Genomic DNA, 17237 nt, shown 5'->3' with positions numbered 1-17237 from the left:
GCATCTTCTTGGGAACTGATAAAGATTCACTTGTCACTACGGAGAAGCAGATTTTCAAGCCTCAGTGATGAACACATGACAGAGAGTAGCAAACACCCTTGACTTTGCATCCCTTTTACAACGACTTTATATGTATAGACTTGAGCTAGATGTTCTTTGCCATGGAATCTCCTTCCATATAATCGAGTTACACCTACCAAGAATGGTAGGGAGTCTGATGAGTGACAAAATTTTGTGTTATGCCTCCACCTATGGAAGTTAATATAAAAAATAACACAGATTGAGGATTTCTATAATACAAAAAATATTTAATGAGTTCCATACAATTTCTGAAATCCCCAAGCCAATACAGAATCCTGAGAATAGCTTTTAAGAACATACAGTTCTCAACCGAGTAAACTACCACCTGGGTTTGCGACAAGTACGTTACTTATTTTTCTAAAAGAATGGCTTTTTCCCTATATTTAATTTCTTTTATACTCTTTTTCTTTCACTCTGTTTCCTTTATTCTGTAATGAAATGCTCTCTTGTTGAAACTGAAAGATAAAATATGGGCAGGTGTGTGTATTAATCCATTGATTTCCAAATCTTAGTTGTAGAGAAAATGGACAGTGTAACAGGTGGCATGGAGACATCTCGCCAAACCTATGATGACAAGCTCACAGCAGTGGAAAGCGACCTGAAAAAATTAGGTAATCTGCAATGAGAGTGAACCATTAAGTTGAATCCCCTAACTCAACTCTATGTAAATGACCACAGCTTTTTAGAATGACATGGCTCTAAACTCACATTCACCCAGAAAGACTTTAAACTTTCATGTTGTGTGTTGAATCTTTCCTCATGATTTAATTCAAAGACTTTAAAATTTTAAAGTTAAGGACCAATTTTGGAGTTGAATTCCGCTCCCCAGAAAACACTATTATGTGCCACATAAAACCTGAAGACCAATCCTGATCAAAAAGAACCACAAATACCCTTTATTAAAAGCTCTTTTATGAAATACTCAGTAAATTCCTATTCGAAATATTTTAAACTTCATAAAAAAATTGTAGAAATTAATTTAAAAAAATAAAAGATCCCAGCCTATTCTTATCCTGTGATTTTTTTCAATTTTTTAAAAAGGAATTTTGGTGAATTAAACAGGTTATTGCCTTCTTGACGTCCTTCCCAGTGCTCTAGAATCAGGCAAATTCCCCCTCCTTTGAGATAAGTGTTCACCCAAGTTAGTCTGTCCTAGTACTCAGTAGCCTTTCCAATTTCTGAGGACCCAGTTTTAACAGAGATATGGATTTTACTACTGCAGTGCAGTCTGCATATCCCACAAGTTTTATGTATGAAATAGAGCACATCCCAGTTAGGTCTCTGGGATCTGTGACCTCACCTGAACCCTTCTCCATCCCACCAATCTGAGTAACACACGTGTCTTATTCCAGGGGACCAAACTGGGAAGAAAGCTCTCAGCACCAACTCAGAACTCTCCACCTTCAGGTCAGACATTCTGGATCTTCGTCAGCAACTTCGTGAGATTACAGAAAAGACTAGCAAGAACAAAGATACGCTGGAGAAGTTACAGGTGAGCGGGGATGCGCTGGTGGACCAGCAGAGTCAACTGAAAGAAACTTTGGAGAATAACTCCTTCCTCATCACCACTGTAAACAAAACCCTCCAGGCATATAACGGCTATGTCACAAATCTGCAGCAAGACACGAGTGTGCTGCAGGGCAACCTGCAGAGCCAGATGTATTCTCACAACGTGGTCATCATGAACCTCAACAACCTGAACCTGACCCAGGTGCAGCAAAGGAACCTCATCACAAATCTGCAGCGCTCTTTGGATGACACAAGCCAGGCAATCCAGCGAATCAAGAATGACTTCCAAAACCTGCAGCAGGTTTTCTTTCAAGCCAGGAAGGACACAGATTGGCTGAAGGAGAAAGTGCAGAGCTTGCAGACGCTGGCTGCCAATAACTCTGCCTTGGCCAAAGCCAACAATGACACCCTGGAGGACATGAACAGCCAGCTCAGCTCCTTTGCAGGGCAGATGGACAACATCACTACAGCCTCCCAAGCCAATGAGCAGAACCTGAAAGATCTGCAGGATGTACACAGGGATGCGGAGAACAGAACAGCTGTCAAGTTCAGCCAGCTGGAGGAGCGCTTCCAGCTCTTTGAGACCGACATTGTGAACATCATTAGCAACATTAGCTACACGGCCCACTACCTACGGACACTGACCAGCAACCTGAATGAAGTCAGGACCACGTGCACGGATACGCTGACCAAACACACGGATGATCTGACCTCCTTGAATAACACACTGGCCAACATCCGTTTGGATTCTGTTTCTCTCAAGATGCAACAAGATTTGATGAGGTCGAGGTTGGACACTGAAGTGGCCAACTTATCAGTGATTATGGAAGAAATGAAGCTGGTGGACTCCAAGCATGGTCAGCTCATCAAGAATTTTACAATACTACAAGGTAAGCGAAAATTCTGAATTTGTGTTTGTATTAGTTATCTATGGCTGTGTAACAGATGACCCTAAAACTCGGCAATTTAACACAATAAGCATGTATTATCTCATAGTTTCTATGGATCCGGGATTCAGGAGCAGCTTAGCTTAGCTAGATGGTTAGTAACTCTCATGAGGTTGTGGTTAAGATATTGGCCAGGGCTGCAGTCTTCTGAAGTCTTAACTGGGGCTGAGGATCTGCTTCCAAGATGCTCATTCACACGGCTCTTGGCTTGTCAGCTGTTGGCAGGTGGCCTCGCTTCCTCACCATGTGAAATTGCTTGAGTGTTCTCACAACATGGCAGCTGGCTGCCTCCAGAGCAAGTGATCCAAGAGAAACAGAATGAAGGAAGCCACGATGCCTTTTGTGACCTAGCCTCAAAAGTCACATACCATCACTTCCACCACATTCTCTAATTTAGAAACAAGTCACTAAGTCCTTCCCACACCCAAGGGGGAAGGGAATTAAGCTCCATTTCTTGAAAGGAAGCATAACTAAGAATTTGTGGACAGTGCTCAAATGTGTTCCATTAAATATTTGTGGGATGAAAGATTGGTTAACTTGGATTTTCTTAGTGCCTAGCTATTTCAGTGCCAATATAAATCAGGCTCCTTTGGAAGAAAGATTAATTCTTTTAGATCATGGAGTTACCATTAAGAGATTCCTGCTTCTAAGTGTCATGAGCAGATGGATGGTTGGCCATTACAGTAACTGTTAACACCACAGAGGAGGGGAATAATGCACTTACATAAAAATCTGAGTTTTGCTCTCAACCAGATCATCCCTATAAATTGAAAGTCTTTGGATTAGATTAAGCCCACTTCTGAAGATTTGCAGCAACCATATATTAATAGTATTTTCAGTCATAACTATTTTCACAGGGTTTAATTTGAAAGTACTGGGTGGAAGATGCTGTGCTCAGCGCTCTGGGGTACACAAGGAAGACCAGATGGTCTTTGCCCTCACATAGCTTAAAATCAAGAGAATTTTAGGGCCAAGAGAGACTGGCTATAAGCAAATGTAATCCTGATTTTCAAAAAAAGGGGATAAAGGTAGAGTCTACACACTGTGTAGAATGGGGAATTTGTCTTCAAGCCCAAGAAAAATTTGAGAAGAGATTATAAAAAGGATAATTTTTGAGTTTTCAGGAATGCAGTAATCATCAGAATGAATTCACTAAGAAGGCTGGTGAACCTAATCTTATTTCCTCACATTAACAGAGTTAGTATATTGTTTAAACTAGGAGAATGAAAAATAGCATATCTGGATTTCACCAAGGCACTTGGCAGTGATACCCTTGAACAAGATGGAGCAATCAGTGCTGGTTTATAGCCCAGTTAGATGGGTTTATTGGTTGTATTCATTTTCTGTGCTGCATAGCAAATTACTAAAAACTCAGCAGCTTAAAACACCCACTTCTCATCCCACAGTTTCTGTGGTCAGGAATCTGGGCACAGCTCAGGTGCGTCCTTTGCTCAGGGTTTCACCCAGCTGCAGTCTCAGCGAGGAACTGTGGTTTCATCAGAGTCTTGACTGGGGAAAGACTCATTTCCACACTCCTTCATGTTCTTGGCAGAATTCATCTGTTTGGACTGTAAGATCGGCTGTCAGGTCCTAAAGGCCACCACCAGTCCTTTGCCATGTGACCATCTCAAAACATTACAGCTTCTTCAAAGCCAGCAAGGGAGTCTCTCTCTCTCTAGTTGGCAAAGACAGAGTCTTATATAATGTAACCTAGTCAAGGGAGTGACATTCCATTGCCTTTGCCATATTCTGTTGGTTAGAAGCAAGTTAGAGGTTCCATACTTAAGGGGAGGGGATTATACAAGGGCATGAGTCATTGGGAGTCACCCTGGGGTGTGACTGCCATACTATTGAATGACTGAGTATAAAGAGTGATAGTTCATGAGCCCCTCTGAGCCTGGAGGCAGATCTGGGTGGCAGATGGCAGGGACCTGCTCAACAGCTTTGCAGGGACTCGCTTGAGGATGTGGATGACCTGGTCATCCAATACTTGTGTGACATGAAACTGTATATACTATGTAATGGGTGATAGAATCATAATCCAAAATGACCTGCAGAGGCTGGCATAGTAAAGAGATGCCAACAAAATGAAATAAATAGGGAAGACATGTAAAACCTGCTCGTACATAGAAAAGACCAAATACCAATGTTGATGGGAGGGCAAGGCTTGGAGGAAGTGTGCAGGAAAAGCGTGGGGATTTTAGTTGACTGTAAGCAACTAAATGTGTCTTCCAGGGAAGTTAATGTGATCTTTGACCGTATTAATAAAAATATGATTTCCAAAATGAGGGAGGTGATATCTTACTCCCTTCAGCATGGCAAAACCACTCCTGGAGGATACTGTGTATGTTGGGGAGCCCCTTTCAACAGGGGCACTCACAGGCCATCACGCTCAGAAAAATATGACCAGGATGATGGGGTCTAGAAACCACGTGCTGTGAGGAAGGACTGAAGAAGGACCTGGGAACTTTAACCTGTAGGAGAGACAGCTTAGTGGGGAATAAGGCCGTTGTTTACAACTATTCAAAAGGCCAGCATGTGGAAGAGATTTTAAATGACATCTGAGGTGCTCCAGAGGGTGAAACAAAGACTAGTGGGTACTCATTAAAGGAAAATAAATTTTGGTTTTATATAATGTTCCTTATAAAAATTGGTGTTGCCTGAGACTATAATGGGTTTCCTGAACCATAGGCATGCCCCAACTCTAGAGAGGTTGGACAGTGCCCGTCAGAGTATTGTAGGTATGAGTCATACTCCGAATAAAGAGGTGGGCGTTCAGATGACCAGAAAGTTCTTCAGTGCTTGATTCATTTTTTTTCCTATTCTTTCTCAACCTAAATTCAGAATGAGGGCAGATCTCAGCAGACGTTCAACCTCAGAAAATAAGAGCTTTCTAATGGTCTCTTAAAGTTGTTATACCTTAGGCAATCCTATCATGGTATTCTGGACATTTTCTAGCTATAAATTTCATAGTTTTATTATTCCATGGGTTTAATTGTTAACTTCTCTTGTACAAGGAAACTTCTGACATATTTAGTTTACAGACAGTGCGGCTTAACAGCTAAGGAAGGGTATGAAAAGCTCATGGTTGAAGATTCAGAGCCCGGCTTTAAATTAGTTAATGTTTCCATTGTTTTGATTATTTTTATCAGCTGATATTGAGTGTGAGAGGAATGAGGGCTTTTCATGAACCATCCTGGTGAGTCCTAACACCCACTCTGTATGGCAGGTACTCAGAAAATCATCACCTGTTTATAGATGAGGAAACTAAGGCATTGAGAGGTTTAAGGCACTTGCTTAAATTTACAGAAATGATAAGCAGCTAAACAGGATCTGAGCCCAGTGTGTCTGGTGCAAAGCCCATGGTGCGAACCCCATTGATAATCACAGAAAGTGCACACCCCCCCTCCCAGCCGTCCTGAGGGAGCCTGTGAGGGCAAGGAGATGGGATTTCATTCTAAGTGTGAAGGGGAGCTTTAAGGAAGGTGGTGACATGACTTGATTTATATTTTTTAATATAAAAATATTTATTTTTTAAATATAAAAATATTTATGTTTTTAAATATTAAAATATTTACATTTTAAAATACAAAAATAAATGTTCTCTGGGGGGAGAACAGATTCTGGGGGAGTGAGCCTGGAGGCAGGGGTCCAGTGAGGGGCGATGGACCAGTCATGGGTGACGTGGGATGGATGGTAGCGGTGGAGAAGTGGGTCTCCTCCGTCAGGAGGAATCGCGGAGGTAGAATCAAGGACAGCCCTGCCCTTCCCTGAACAGCAGGCCATGCCCACTGGGGTGAAGAATCCCCGGGCTGGAGGGGCTGTGCAGTTTGGAGTCTGTGCCAATCCCTTCTTGACTACATTTGGTGCACAGGATACTGGATTTCCCTCCCCGAAGTGTCCCAAGCCCAAAGGGGCAGCCAAGAGGCACCAGTACATCATAGGAGTCGGGGTACTGTGGACAGAAACTGAACACGGGGTTAGGGGCTGCTGCCTGCAGGTGGACGAGGCTCACGGATGCATCAGCCATGGAGGGCAGGGGAAAGGGAGGAATGGGTGTCTCCTAAGTGTTTGGCTTGAGCACCTAGGCGGATGGCAGTACCGACCAGGAGATACAGAAAGGGAGGTCTGCTTAGACGTATTAAGTGGGAGATGTCTCTTAGGGTGAGGTTCCTGGCTCAGTGTCTCTGAAAGCCCTCAGAGTTTGGTTTCTGAATGGTATTTTCTTTTTTTCATATGCTTTCCCATTTACATTTATCCTTGGTCTTCTCATTACCTGCGCTTTCTGTGAGCTGACCTGAGAAACTTCTCAAGCCAAGCCACCCCCTTTCTATTCAATGTGTTCAACTTCCTCCAGGACAGGAATGCCCACCGGCGATTCCAAGAGAACCAGAGACTGGGGGAAGACCTCCACTTCCAAATGCAAGCGTTTCCTCCCACCCTGCATCTCTAGCACCTTTCCTCTTTCTCTGTACGCACATCCCACCCCTGAGGATGAGGGACAGATGGGATAAAAGAGGAAGGAGCAGGATGGGATTAACATTGGCTTATGCTGGGTTTGCCTCTGCAAGATTTAGAATACCCTGATGCTTTCCAGGAAATTCTTGGTGACTTGCACTTCAAGAACCCTAATGCTTCTGGGACATTTCAGCCACAGGAGACACTTGCCTCATTAGGAAGTGAAAGCTGAAGCTGACTGATTAGATGGCACTGAAGCCAGATGATAATGTGGAACTAGATATTAAGTCATATGTTGAATCCTGATAATAATTATCTCTATATCCATAAACCCCCAAACCTTAAGAAAGCCTTATTTTTTTTGTTACCAATAATGTAATGCTTTTATCCTAATTAGGCACATGGAGGACTTCATACTCATAACACCCACTCTTGGGTGGCAAGTTCACCTCACCTCCTGAGCTATTCTCTGCAAGCCATGCAGGTGTAAGTCACATCCTCCTAGTGCAATCAGAGAGTTCCCTGCACCTGCTGTTCTGAGAGAAGCACGAGGTTTAGTGGGTGAGAACAAAAGCTCTAGAGCCTGATAGCCTTGGATACGAGTACCAACTTCCTTAGCCTCTCTGTGCCTCGGTTTTCCCATCTGCATCTACCTTTTAGAGTTATAAGGACTTAATGAGATAATGTAAATAAAACAGTGCAGTGCCTAGCAGGGGGTTAGGTAATATTCATACCCAAGAGTGAGTTTGTTCAGTTCCTATCCAAGACTTCCCTCCACTGGAGCCCCAGCCAGTACATCGCCGTGGAAAACAACAGCTTCATGTGCACAAGGACTATAGTTGTACCATGTGGGTCCAAAAGTACTTAACTGCTGGCTTCCTGGTGCCCAGCCCAGGAGAGGAATCACACTCGGTGCTGCCGACCCCTGGCTTTCACTCATTTTTTAATCCACTTTTTTTTTTTAATAAATTATTTTATTTTATTTATTTTTGGCTGCGTTGTGTCTTCGTTGCAGTGTGCGGGCTTCTCATTGTGCTGGCTTCTCTTGTTGCAGAGCACAGGCTCTTGGCGCGCAGGCTTCAGTAGTTGTGGCATGTGGGCTCAGTAGTTGTGGCACACAGGCTTAGTTGCTCCACAGCATGTGGAATCTTCCAGGACCAGGGCTCGAACCTGTGTCCCCTGCATTGGCAGGCGGATTCCCAACCACTGTGCCACCAGGGAAGTCCCTAATCGACTTTTATTGAGTGTCTGCAACATGCCAGTCATGCCAGTGAGCACCTGGATAAGTTGTCTCTGTTCATTGTTACAGCTCCTTAAGGTAGGAATCGTCAGCATCCCCATTTGCAGGGAGTGGGGCTGAGGCACAGAGAGCCTGAGTAACTAATCCAAGATCAAGCAGCTAGTCAGTGGTAGGTAGTGCTAAACTCGGGTCGGTCTGGTCCCTAAACCCATGCTTCCACACGGTACCCTGCTGCCCTCGGATGATTCAGGAGAAAGATGGCATGTTTGGGGAGGTTGAATACACGAGAGTTTATCTTCAGGAGAGCTATCAGTTAAGGCTTCAGTGAGAGACTGACATTTGATCTGGACCTTGAAAGATGCACAGGAAGCCTGGACAGCACACACAGCAGAACAGGGCATGGAGCAAAGTGGATCAGGCATGAGGCCTCGATTCCTCTCACTGCCGACCCCACCCCCTCTTGATACTCTTCCCCATACAAGACCACTTGTCTGGGGAGCCTTGAGAGTAGGCAATTCAAAGGCATCGATGTAGACTGTGGCCAGTTGGTGAGAAACAGTGGTTTAAGTATATCCTCCTCTGTGGAGAGAGAGCTTCCATGGCTTTCCAGAAGCCTGACTGTCTTGAACATGAGGTCAAGAATCAAATTCTTCTTCAAAATGATTGCCAAAAAATATCTCTTAAATTTCCTTTTTTTAAAAAAAATTATTTATTTATTTATTTATTTTATTTTTGGCTGTGTTGGGTCTTTGTTTCTGTGCGAGGGCTTTCTCCAGTTGCGGCAAGTGGGGGCCACTCTTCATCGCGGCGCGCGGGCCTCTCACTATCGCGGCCTCTCTTGTTGCGGAGCACAGGCTCCAGACGCTCAGGCTCAGTAGTTGTGGCTCACGGGCCCAGTTGCTCCGTGGCATGTGGGATCCTCCCAGACCAGGGCTCGAACCCGTGTCCCCTGCATTGGCAGGCAGACTCTCAACCACTGCGCCACCAGGGAAGCCCCTTAAATTTCCTTTTAATTTGTATATTCCTTTTCACCTAAGTGAAGCAGGACCACTTTTTCATATGTGGGTGTTAAATAAATGTTTGATTAATTTCATTGCATGCAAAGTAGATTTTTTAATAAGAAAAAAAATGTCAGATTATATTACTGTTTTGTTCTGTCTTCCAACCCAACCACTCGTGGTTCTAAAACAGAGTCTCCAAGATGTTGAATGGCAGTAAGAATTAAAGTGGTTTCTCTACTTTCTGTTAAGCACCAGCAGTTTTGTTGGAAAACGAATTGGAAAGTTATCTCTGGCATAGGACACAGGGCTGGGCCCTTCTCAAGGCCTGCAGTTTGGTTGTTAAAGCAGAAATGGCACAGTGATTTAGTCTTCTGTCCTATTTAGAGCTGCTTGTTTAGGGGATTCGGGTGTTCAAGGCTCTGGAGGCTGGGAACCTGGGGAGAAGGTTTTGCTGGCAGTGCAAACACAGTTGCTCCAAGTTCTGGTGTCGGTTACATACAGGCATTTCTGGAGCCTTTGGTGGCTTTATCAGCAACATGGGTATCCTGGCATTTCAGAATCCCAAGCCAGGCAGCCACCCACTTGGCCTTGAAAGCAAATCTCCAGTTTGCTCTTCTGTATGAGACATCATGTCTGCCTCACATGTAGTGTTTACACTTTCTTGACTCTGAATTCAAGTTGTTATCACATGAGCTCATAAATACTCCCTCATCATTTATCTCAGTGTTCTCAGTTTTAAGGCACTATGGATGGCTTATATTTTATTTCATTTTATTTTCACTTCAATAGCTGCCTAATAAAAGATTCAAGTAATACCTAAAAGCCTGGGATCATCTAGATGCCAAAAGCAATACCAGCATCCCAGGTCCTAGAGGAAGATATACCCATGGCATTAATGATCAGCTTTGTAGGGGGATCCAGTGCTGACTTTTGAAATGGTTTTAGCTCTTTCTCTTAGTGATTTTTAAAAAGAAATGATTAGCAAATATCTAGGTCTTAAGGAGCAAAGTATTGTCTTAATGAGCCAAGTATATGAATGAATGAATCCCCTAGGTATGGGACACACAGAATACGTTTTCACATAGCCCAGCATCTGTAGGCAGAGCGCCAGCCTCCTGCTCTAGCTCTGAGGATGGGGCAGCTGTGGATGAAGACATGCGTTGATAATAGTGTGCTTGCTAGGAGTTTATCCACAGCCATGAATATAAAACTTCATCTTAAAGAGAGAGACAGATAACCTATTTATGATGGATGTAGTGCTTCATATGAAAAATTCAGTTTTTATGCTAATCCAGCTAGGAAATCCACCACAAGTAGGATTTTAGACTTTATCAAAGGCAAAATCTTGCATCTTCTCCCAGTGTCTTATTCCCTTCCTTCTCAAGATCTGGAAATTAGCATCTGTTGGTATTTTGTGTTGATTGTGGGATCCTTGTTTTTATGCTGTTCTTAAAATAAGCCACGATTCTATGTGGAGGATGTGGGGCCATTCAAGCACACCTTCGGTTCAGAGGGAAACAGCTGAATACGATAAACTATCCGACCCCAGAAAGAAATAAGATTCACGAAAAGCTGTCACCCCAGGTAAGGGAGGTCTTGGATTCATGTGAGGAGGCAAAGAGAGAGTTGTATGTCTTTGGAATTCTGTCGGAAACCAGAGGAGGGCGTTCTGGAACAAATACAAGTCCCTGTCACATGGGTCTGTCAGAACATTCAGAACAGGGAGACAGGCCCCGGAATGGGTACTATTTCATGGCTGCAAGTGAACTCATTTCCCGTAACTTGCAAGTATAGCACCAACCCCAGACGTGAGTGATCAAGAAACACTGATTATTGGCAAATCCATGAAGAGGATAAGGATAAAAAATTTCTAAAGCACTTGAATTTCCCAACAGACCTTCCTCATTATTTGGATTTCTTAAGGCTAAACATAGAACATAAACAAAACAGAAGTAGCTGAGGGAAAAAACAAAAGTTACTTTTATTTTTGCCCTTTTTCTAAATAAATCAGATTTTTGTTTGTTCGTTTTGGCCTATTGTCAGTATTGTTCCACTAGCATCTTCCATAATGCTACATCCGTTGTGGAGGAACACACATGCCACCTTACCCACTAATAATCTGTAAGACACTATTTCTCAACTACACAAAGGAACTAAGTTATTTTTTTTTAGAAGAGTGAGAGCCCTCTTTATTTTTTTAAATTTTTATTATTTTTTAAAATTTATTTTTGGCTGCACTGGGTCCTCGTTGCTGTGCGTGGGCTTTCTCTAGTTGCGTCGAGCAGGGGCTACTCTTTGTTGTGGTGCTCGGGCTTCTCATTGCGGTGGCTTCTCCTGTTGTGGAGCACGGGGTCTAGGCACGCAGGCTTCAGTAGTTGCAGCGCGTGGGCTCAGTAGTTGCGACGCATGGGCTCTAGGGTGCACAGGCTTCAGTAGTTGTGGCATGCAGGCTTCAGTAGTTGTGGTGCACAGGCTCTAGAGCTCAGGCTCAGTAGTTGTGGCACACAGGCTTAGTTGCTCCGTGGCATGTGGGATCTTCCCAGACCAGGGATCGAACCCGTGTCCCCTGCATTGGCAGGCAGATTCTTAACCACTGTGCCACCAGGGAAGCCTCTAAGTTATTTTTTAAAGGAGACTGATCTGGCAATGAAAACCCACCCTCCATGTCTTTACTAAATGGCTTGGCTGTTTAATAAGCCTCATCAAGTTAAACAGAAAAAAAAAAAATCAGATTGTGGATAAAAGACCACTAGATCAATTCTGAAGTGTGAGTAGAGTCAGGAAAGACATCTCCCCATGGTGATTCCATACTGGCAGCCAGGGTCAACCTGATATGTAGATTGAGTGGAGCTGTACTTCTTGGAATGAGGTGAGGGGACACCAGGCAGGACACCGTTCCCCCAAAATCTCTCCCTTCTGGTCTCTGCTGGGGCCCATAATGCTGGCATTAGTGCACTGGGCTTTTTGACCTGTGATGCACATTGAATTGATAAACACTTGCTGGATAATGACTATGGCCTATAATCTAGCTGCTAGATGGGGAAGGACCCTCGAAGAACAAACAAGGACTAAAAAATCATAGAAAGAGGAAAAACTTCCATCTGGAGTGACCTGGGAGGATTACATGGTGGGTGAACAGGAATTCTCCAGATGGATATGGGCAGAGAAAATTCTAAGAGAAGAAATTTGCATAAGTGCAGGGGAAGATGGAATAAACACATGTGAGACCAGGTCATGAAAGCCTTGACACCAGGTGATCAAGAAGGGGCTGAAGATTCTGGAGCAGGTGGAGACCAGAGTTACGTGTAAAGAAGACAAAAGTGCGAAAGATGCAGAGTGGGATGAATGGAGAGGAATCAGAGGTAGGAAGAGCAGTTAAGAGGTAACTGTGAACATCTAGCAGAAAGACAGAGAGGGGCAGGAGGGAGAGAGGAAGAGAGAGAACACTCACACTAGGATGGTGATGGGATGGTCGTGATGATGCAGTGGGATGAGGGATGGCGGGAGGAGGACGTGAACAGCAGAGATGACAAGGTCAGTGTAGACACACCAGGTTGGGGGTGCTGGTGGGACATCCCAGAGAAGATGGGTCATCCGACTATGAGATGGAGATAAGGACCCAGAGCCCAGGGGAGCTGATGGCAGAGAGGAGTCAACAGGAGCGGATGGACAGAAGTCAATGAAATGGGTTCAGGGAGAGGGTGCTTCATCCCAAAGTCTCCCACTTATGGAGTAGATAACCCTAGAAAGAACGCATTGAGGCCAGTGCTAGCCATTGGCATAAACTCGCTTACAGCTCTGTAGAGGGTCCTGCCAGTAAGTCCAGGGGCAACGTCATGGGTAGCCTCAAGTAAGGAAAGCTGAGTCCAGGACCTAGGCTCCTGCTAAGGGACAGCAGAGATGGCAGGCTGGACTTGGCCATGGATGGTATGTGGGTGCAGTGATGTCCATTAGGGCCTGGGATGGGAGGGTGCAGAGAGTCCCCCTACTGAGGCGGGAAAGGTTGCTTCACTGTTCCATCCCGACCAGCCGGCGGGGTGTGCTGGTGCAGGGGAATAGGAAAAACTGAGTGTGGGAGTCCCACCAACCCTGCCTTTCCCCCGCACCTCCGCCCTTCCAGCCTCAAAGGCTCTCTGCTTCTGTCCAAAGAATGGGTGTGAAGCTCTTATACTTATTCACGAAGAATAGTGAGATCTCAAACTCTTAAGATTCCAGGCAGCAGGATATTTGAGCACAGTGCCCTCCACGATGCATCCATTCAACACGAGAAGCCCTGAATTCCTGTCCCAGCTCCTCTCCCAGATGGTGACTGTCCGTGTCTTACTCCCCTGGGTAGATCTGTCCTGAGTCACTAAGTAACCTTGAACAAAGAGCTTGGTGTCTGTGGCCCTGCGTGTCCTCAGGTCTGCTGTGGGAATTCTATGTCATAGACGAAGGTCAGGTGACATAATGTATGTGAAAGTACCTCACACTGTCATTTTCTATACAAATCCTTGTTGTGATGTATTTGTGTGACATCCCCGTTACCTACCCCTGAGGACTCAGAGAAAACAAAACAATCCCATGTCATGTGAACTTCCTTTTGGAACAAGAAGGGATGAACAGGTATTTGCCTTCTTCTCCCAACCTTTTTTAGGGGGAACTGCTTTTTCCTCCTTTGGTGGAAAATGGTGTCTTTTTTTCTCCCTTGCCAATTAGATGGTCCACCTATTTTTTTCTCTAGTTCACCTTCCCTATTTGCATCATTAGACTCTCTGGAAAAAATGAAACTGATCCTCCTCAGCTCTGGCCCCGAGAGCGCTTCTCATGGAGACCGCCCGTCCCTGCGAGCTGGTCCACCGTGAGGCTCAGCCCTAAGGATAGCAGTGTGCCCGCAGCACCGCTGAAGGGGACAGGAGCCCCAGTGGGAGGAGCAGAGAGGAGAGGCGGGGCCGGTGTGGTGCAGGAATTACAGCACAGGGCCTCTCAACACTCGATGGCATCTCTTTGGTCTAATTCAACCCCTTCTCCCCCACCTTACATGGGGCTTGTCATATAACAGGTAGCTCATAAATATTCATCACATCAGTGGAAAGAGGAGGAAATAAGAGGGAAGGCATCCCGATCTCAACCCGCACAGCCTTCCTGCTGGTGACAAAATGGTCCCAGATGACCAGAGGCGTCATGGATTTCACATTTGTGCCTTTTGTCTTTTTTTTGTTTTAGGTCCTCCTGGCCCCAGGGGTCCGAAAGGTGACAGAGGACAGCAGGGACCCCCGGGTCCCACTGGCAACAAGGGACAGAAAGGAGAGAAGGGGGAGCCTGGCCCTCCCGGCCCGGCCGGTGAGAGGGGCCCGATCGGGCCAGTCGGCCCCCCTGGAGAGCGTGGCGGCAAAGGCTCCAAAGGCCTGCAGGGCCCCAAAGGCTCCCGCGGGTCCCCCGGGAAGCCTGGCCCTCAGGGCCCCAGTGGGGACCCAGGCCCCCCCGGCCCACCAGGCAAGGATGGACTCCCGGGCCCCCAGGGCCCCCCTGGCTTCCAGGGACTTCAGGGCACCGTGGGGGAGCCTGGGGTGCCCGGGCCGAGGGGTCTGCCTGGCTTGCCTGGGGTGCCGGGCATGCCGGGCCCCAAGGGCCCCCCCGGTCCCCCGGGCCCATCAGGGGCGGCGGTGCCCCTGGCCCTGCAGAGCGAGCCAACCACAGCACCCGAGGCCAACGGTGAGTCTGAGCCCCTCGTACCCGGGGATGGGTGCCCCCCCCATGTGCGCCCCCCACACCCCGTTTTATTGGCAGTGAAGGCATCGCAGAGGGTGGCCTCCGCCCCCGCTGCTCCCGCGGCCCCGTGCCAGGCGGTGGCGCTCAGGCACTTGTGTTTCTCTCCAAACAGCACCAGGCCCTCCAGCACTTGTTTATAATTAGCTGAGTCAGGTCCTCGGGGACAAACTGGTCCCAAACATTTCCTTCAGGAAAGTCCGAGGCTGGCCACCCCAGACCCGTCCCTGTCCTCATTTTATGCCCTTCACCTGGGGATGGATGACCCGTGGTCAACGTGCAGATGGAACTTGCTGTTCCTGAAGCCGGATTGTGTTTCTTTTTGAGAAGATGTTATGGCGCCTTCTCGTCCTTTGATAGCGAAACCTTTGGTCAAACCCTGAGTGTTGGGTCTGCAACCAAGCCTGTGTTTCTCTCCTTTGACCCACACCCGATTGCACTTGGTTTCCTTCAGTCCAGCTCAGTCACGTTTGTTCCGTGAGCCTAGTTCTAGTTCTGGGCTCTCCCAGCCACTTGTTGACAGGTGCCACGTGATTCCAGACTGACGCTGAACATCTGTGCCTGTGCTGCTTTTTGTTGCTGTGTCTGTTATTTCTGTCATTGTAGAGACTAATCCAGACACAGAGGAACAAAGGCTCAGGGTAGCTATCTTCCAGATTATGTAGTTTTAACTACTGTGTATTCTGCAGGCCACTTTCCTGGACTAGTCTTTGCGCCTAGCGTGTCCCCAAACGTCAGTCACTGGCTTGGCACACGGACGTGGGGAAGCAGGGCCATAGCTGTGCCTCTTAAACACAGCTGAGGAAAGGCATAGTGCTTTCTGTGTATATGTGTGTGTGTGTGTGTGTGTGTGTGTGTGTGTGTGTGTTAATCAATACTTTTAAACTTTGCATTCCTAGGCTGCCCGCCTCACTGGAAGAACTTCACAGACAAATGCTACTATTTTTCGGTTGAAAAAGAAATTTTTGAGGATGCAAAACTTTCCTGTGAAGACAGGTCTTCACATCTCATTTTCATAAACACAAGAGAGGAACAGGTATGTTTGCAGCATACTTATAGTTGGGGAAAACTGTAACTTAAGGATCGTGACATCTGGAAAGTACGTGCTTACTGAGGATTCAAAGATATCAAGCATTCATAGTCACATAAACACAGAAGGCTGCATTATGGAGATTTGGGCTATTTATCCAGTGACAAGAAGCATTCATGGCATGGGAATTAGTTCTTTATGCTTCCACCTGGAAGGTCTTGCTTTATCAAGCCTGGAGGTATGTGGCTTTTCCCGGTGGCCATTGAAAGAGCCGTAAGCCTGGCAGGCCGGCACCAGGCCCCTGTGGAGAGAGAGGCAGAGAGGCCTAAGCACCGTAGGGGTGGGGAGGGATGCAAGGGACCAGACACGTGGCCTCGGCACAGTCAGGAGGAGTAAAGGAGGCCCTGGGGCAGAGCCCACACATGATAACAATGGTGACCATTCACTAGGCCCCTACTGTGTGCCAGGCACTGTATGAGGCATTTTCTCTTATAAACCTCACCACATCCCTAGAGCCTATGTGTAATGTTACCCCCATCTAACAGATAAGAAAACTGAGGCCCCGCAAAGTTTAAATGATTAATACATGATGAGACAAGTAAATGCAGAGCTGAGATTGAAACTGAGGTCCAACTAGCAACAATACCAATGCTCTTTCTTTAATGCCACACTGTCCCAGTGGCCTCCTTCCTTTTCCTTAAGTGTCTCTGGCAGTCATGACCCTGAAAACAGATGCTTCTGCAGTAATTGACTGGGAATGAATATCCATTAGACAGTAGTCAGGTACCTGGGCTTCAGCACATACAGACCTGGGCCTGATCCCAGCTCAGCCACCAGTCATCTATCTTAGGTTGGTGGTTGTAATGGCTCAAAGACACGTTGTATGTGACACACTGGACGTGGGACCTGGCCCAGAGGAAGCGCTCAATATTGCCGTGGCTGTTACTGTTATTAGAACGTGGGAGGGAGGGGTGGTGGAAGGGGGTGGAGCCTGGTGGGATTCATCGAGTGGTCTGGATACTTTACGGGAGAAAGAGCATCACTTAAATATTGCTTATAAACTTATAAGAGGAAAAAACGTCAAAGCCCCCAAAACAGTGCAAAACAAATGCAATAAGAAGAGGACAGCAAAAGCAGTGCACAAGTTCTGACAAACATCCTCTTTTTTTGTTTTTTTGAGACAGCTTTATCTTATTCAAATCTCATTATGCTTCTCTGTTAAA

The 17237-nt window shown here is 46.1% G+C and overlaps 1 protein-coding gene across 2 annotated transcripts in view; it reads left to right on the top strand.

Moving 5' to 3' along the window:
• The window catches only part of COLEC12 (collectin subfamily member 12), a 196541-nt gene that overhangs the window by 161813 nt on the left and 17491 nt on the right, over positions 1 to 17237 (top strand). For both annotated transcript variants that reach the window (XM_007191581.2, XM_057527293.1), the window contains 4 exons: positions 594 to 692; positions 1434 to 2480; positions 14442 to 14930; positions 15884 to 16020. In XM_007191581.2, coding sequence (XP_007191643.1) covers positions 594 to 692; positions 1434 to 2480; positions 14442 to 14930; positions 15884 to 16020 — 1772 coding nt within the window. The remainder of the gene's footprint in view (positions 1 to 593; positions 693 to 1433; positions 2481 to 14441; positions 14931 to 15883; positions 16021 to 17237) is intronic.

Source organism: Balaenoptera acutorostrata, chromosome 13, assembly GCF_949987535.1.
Source record: "Balaenoptera acutorostrata chromosome 13, mBalAcu1.1, whole genome shotgun sequence".
NCBI classification, from domain to species: Eukaryota; Metazoa; Chordata; class Mammalia; order Artiodactyla; family Balaenopteridae; genus Balaenoptera; species Balaenoptera acutorostrata.
This window is presented reverse-complemented; position numbering and strand designations above follow the sequence as displayed.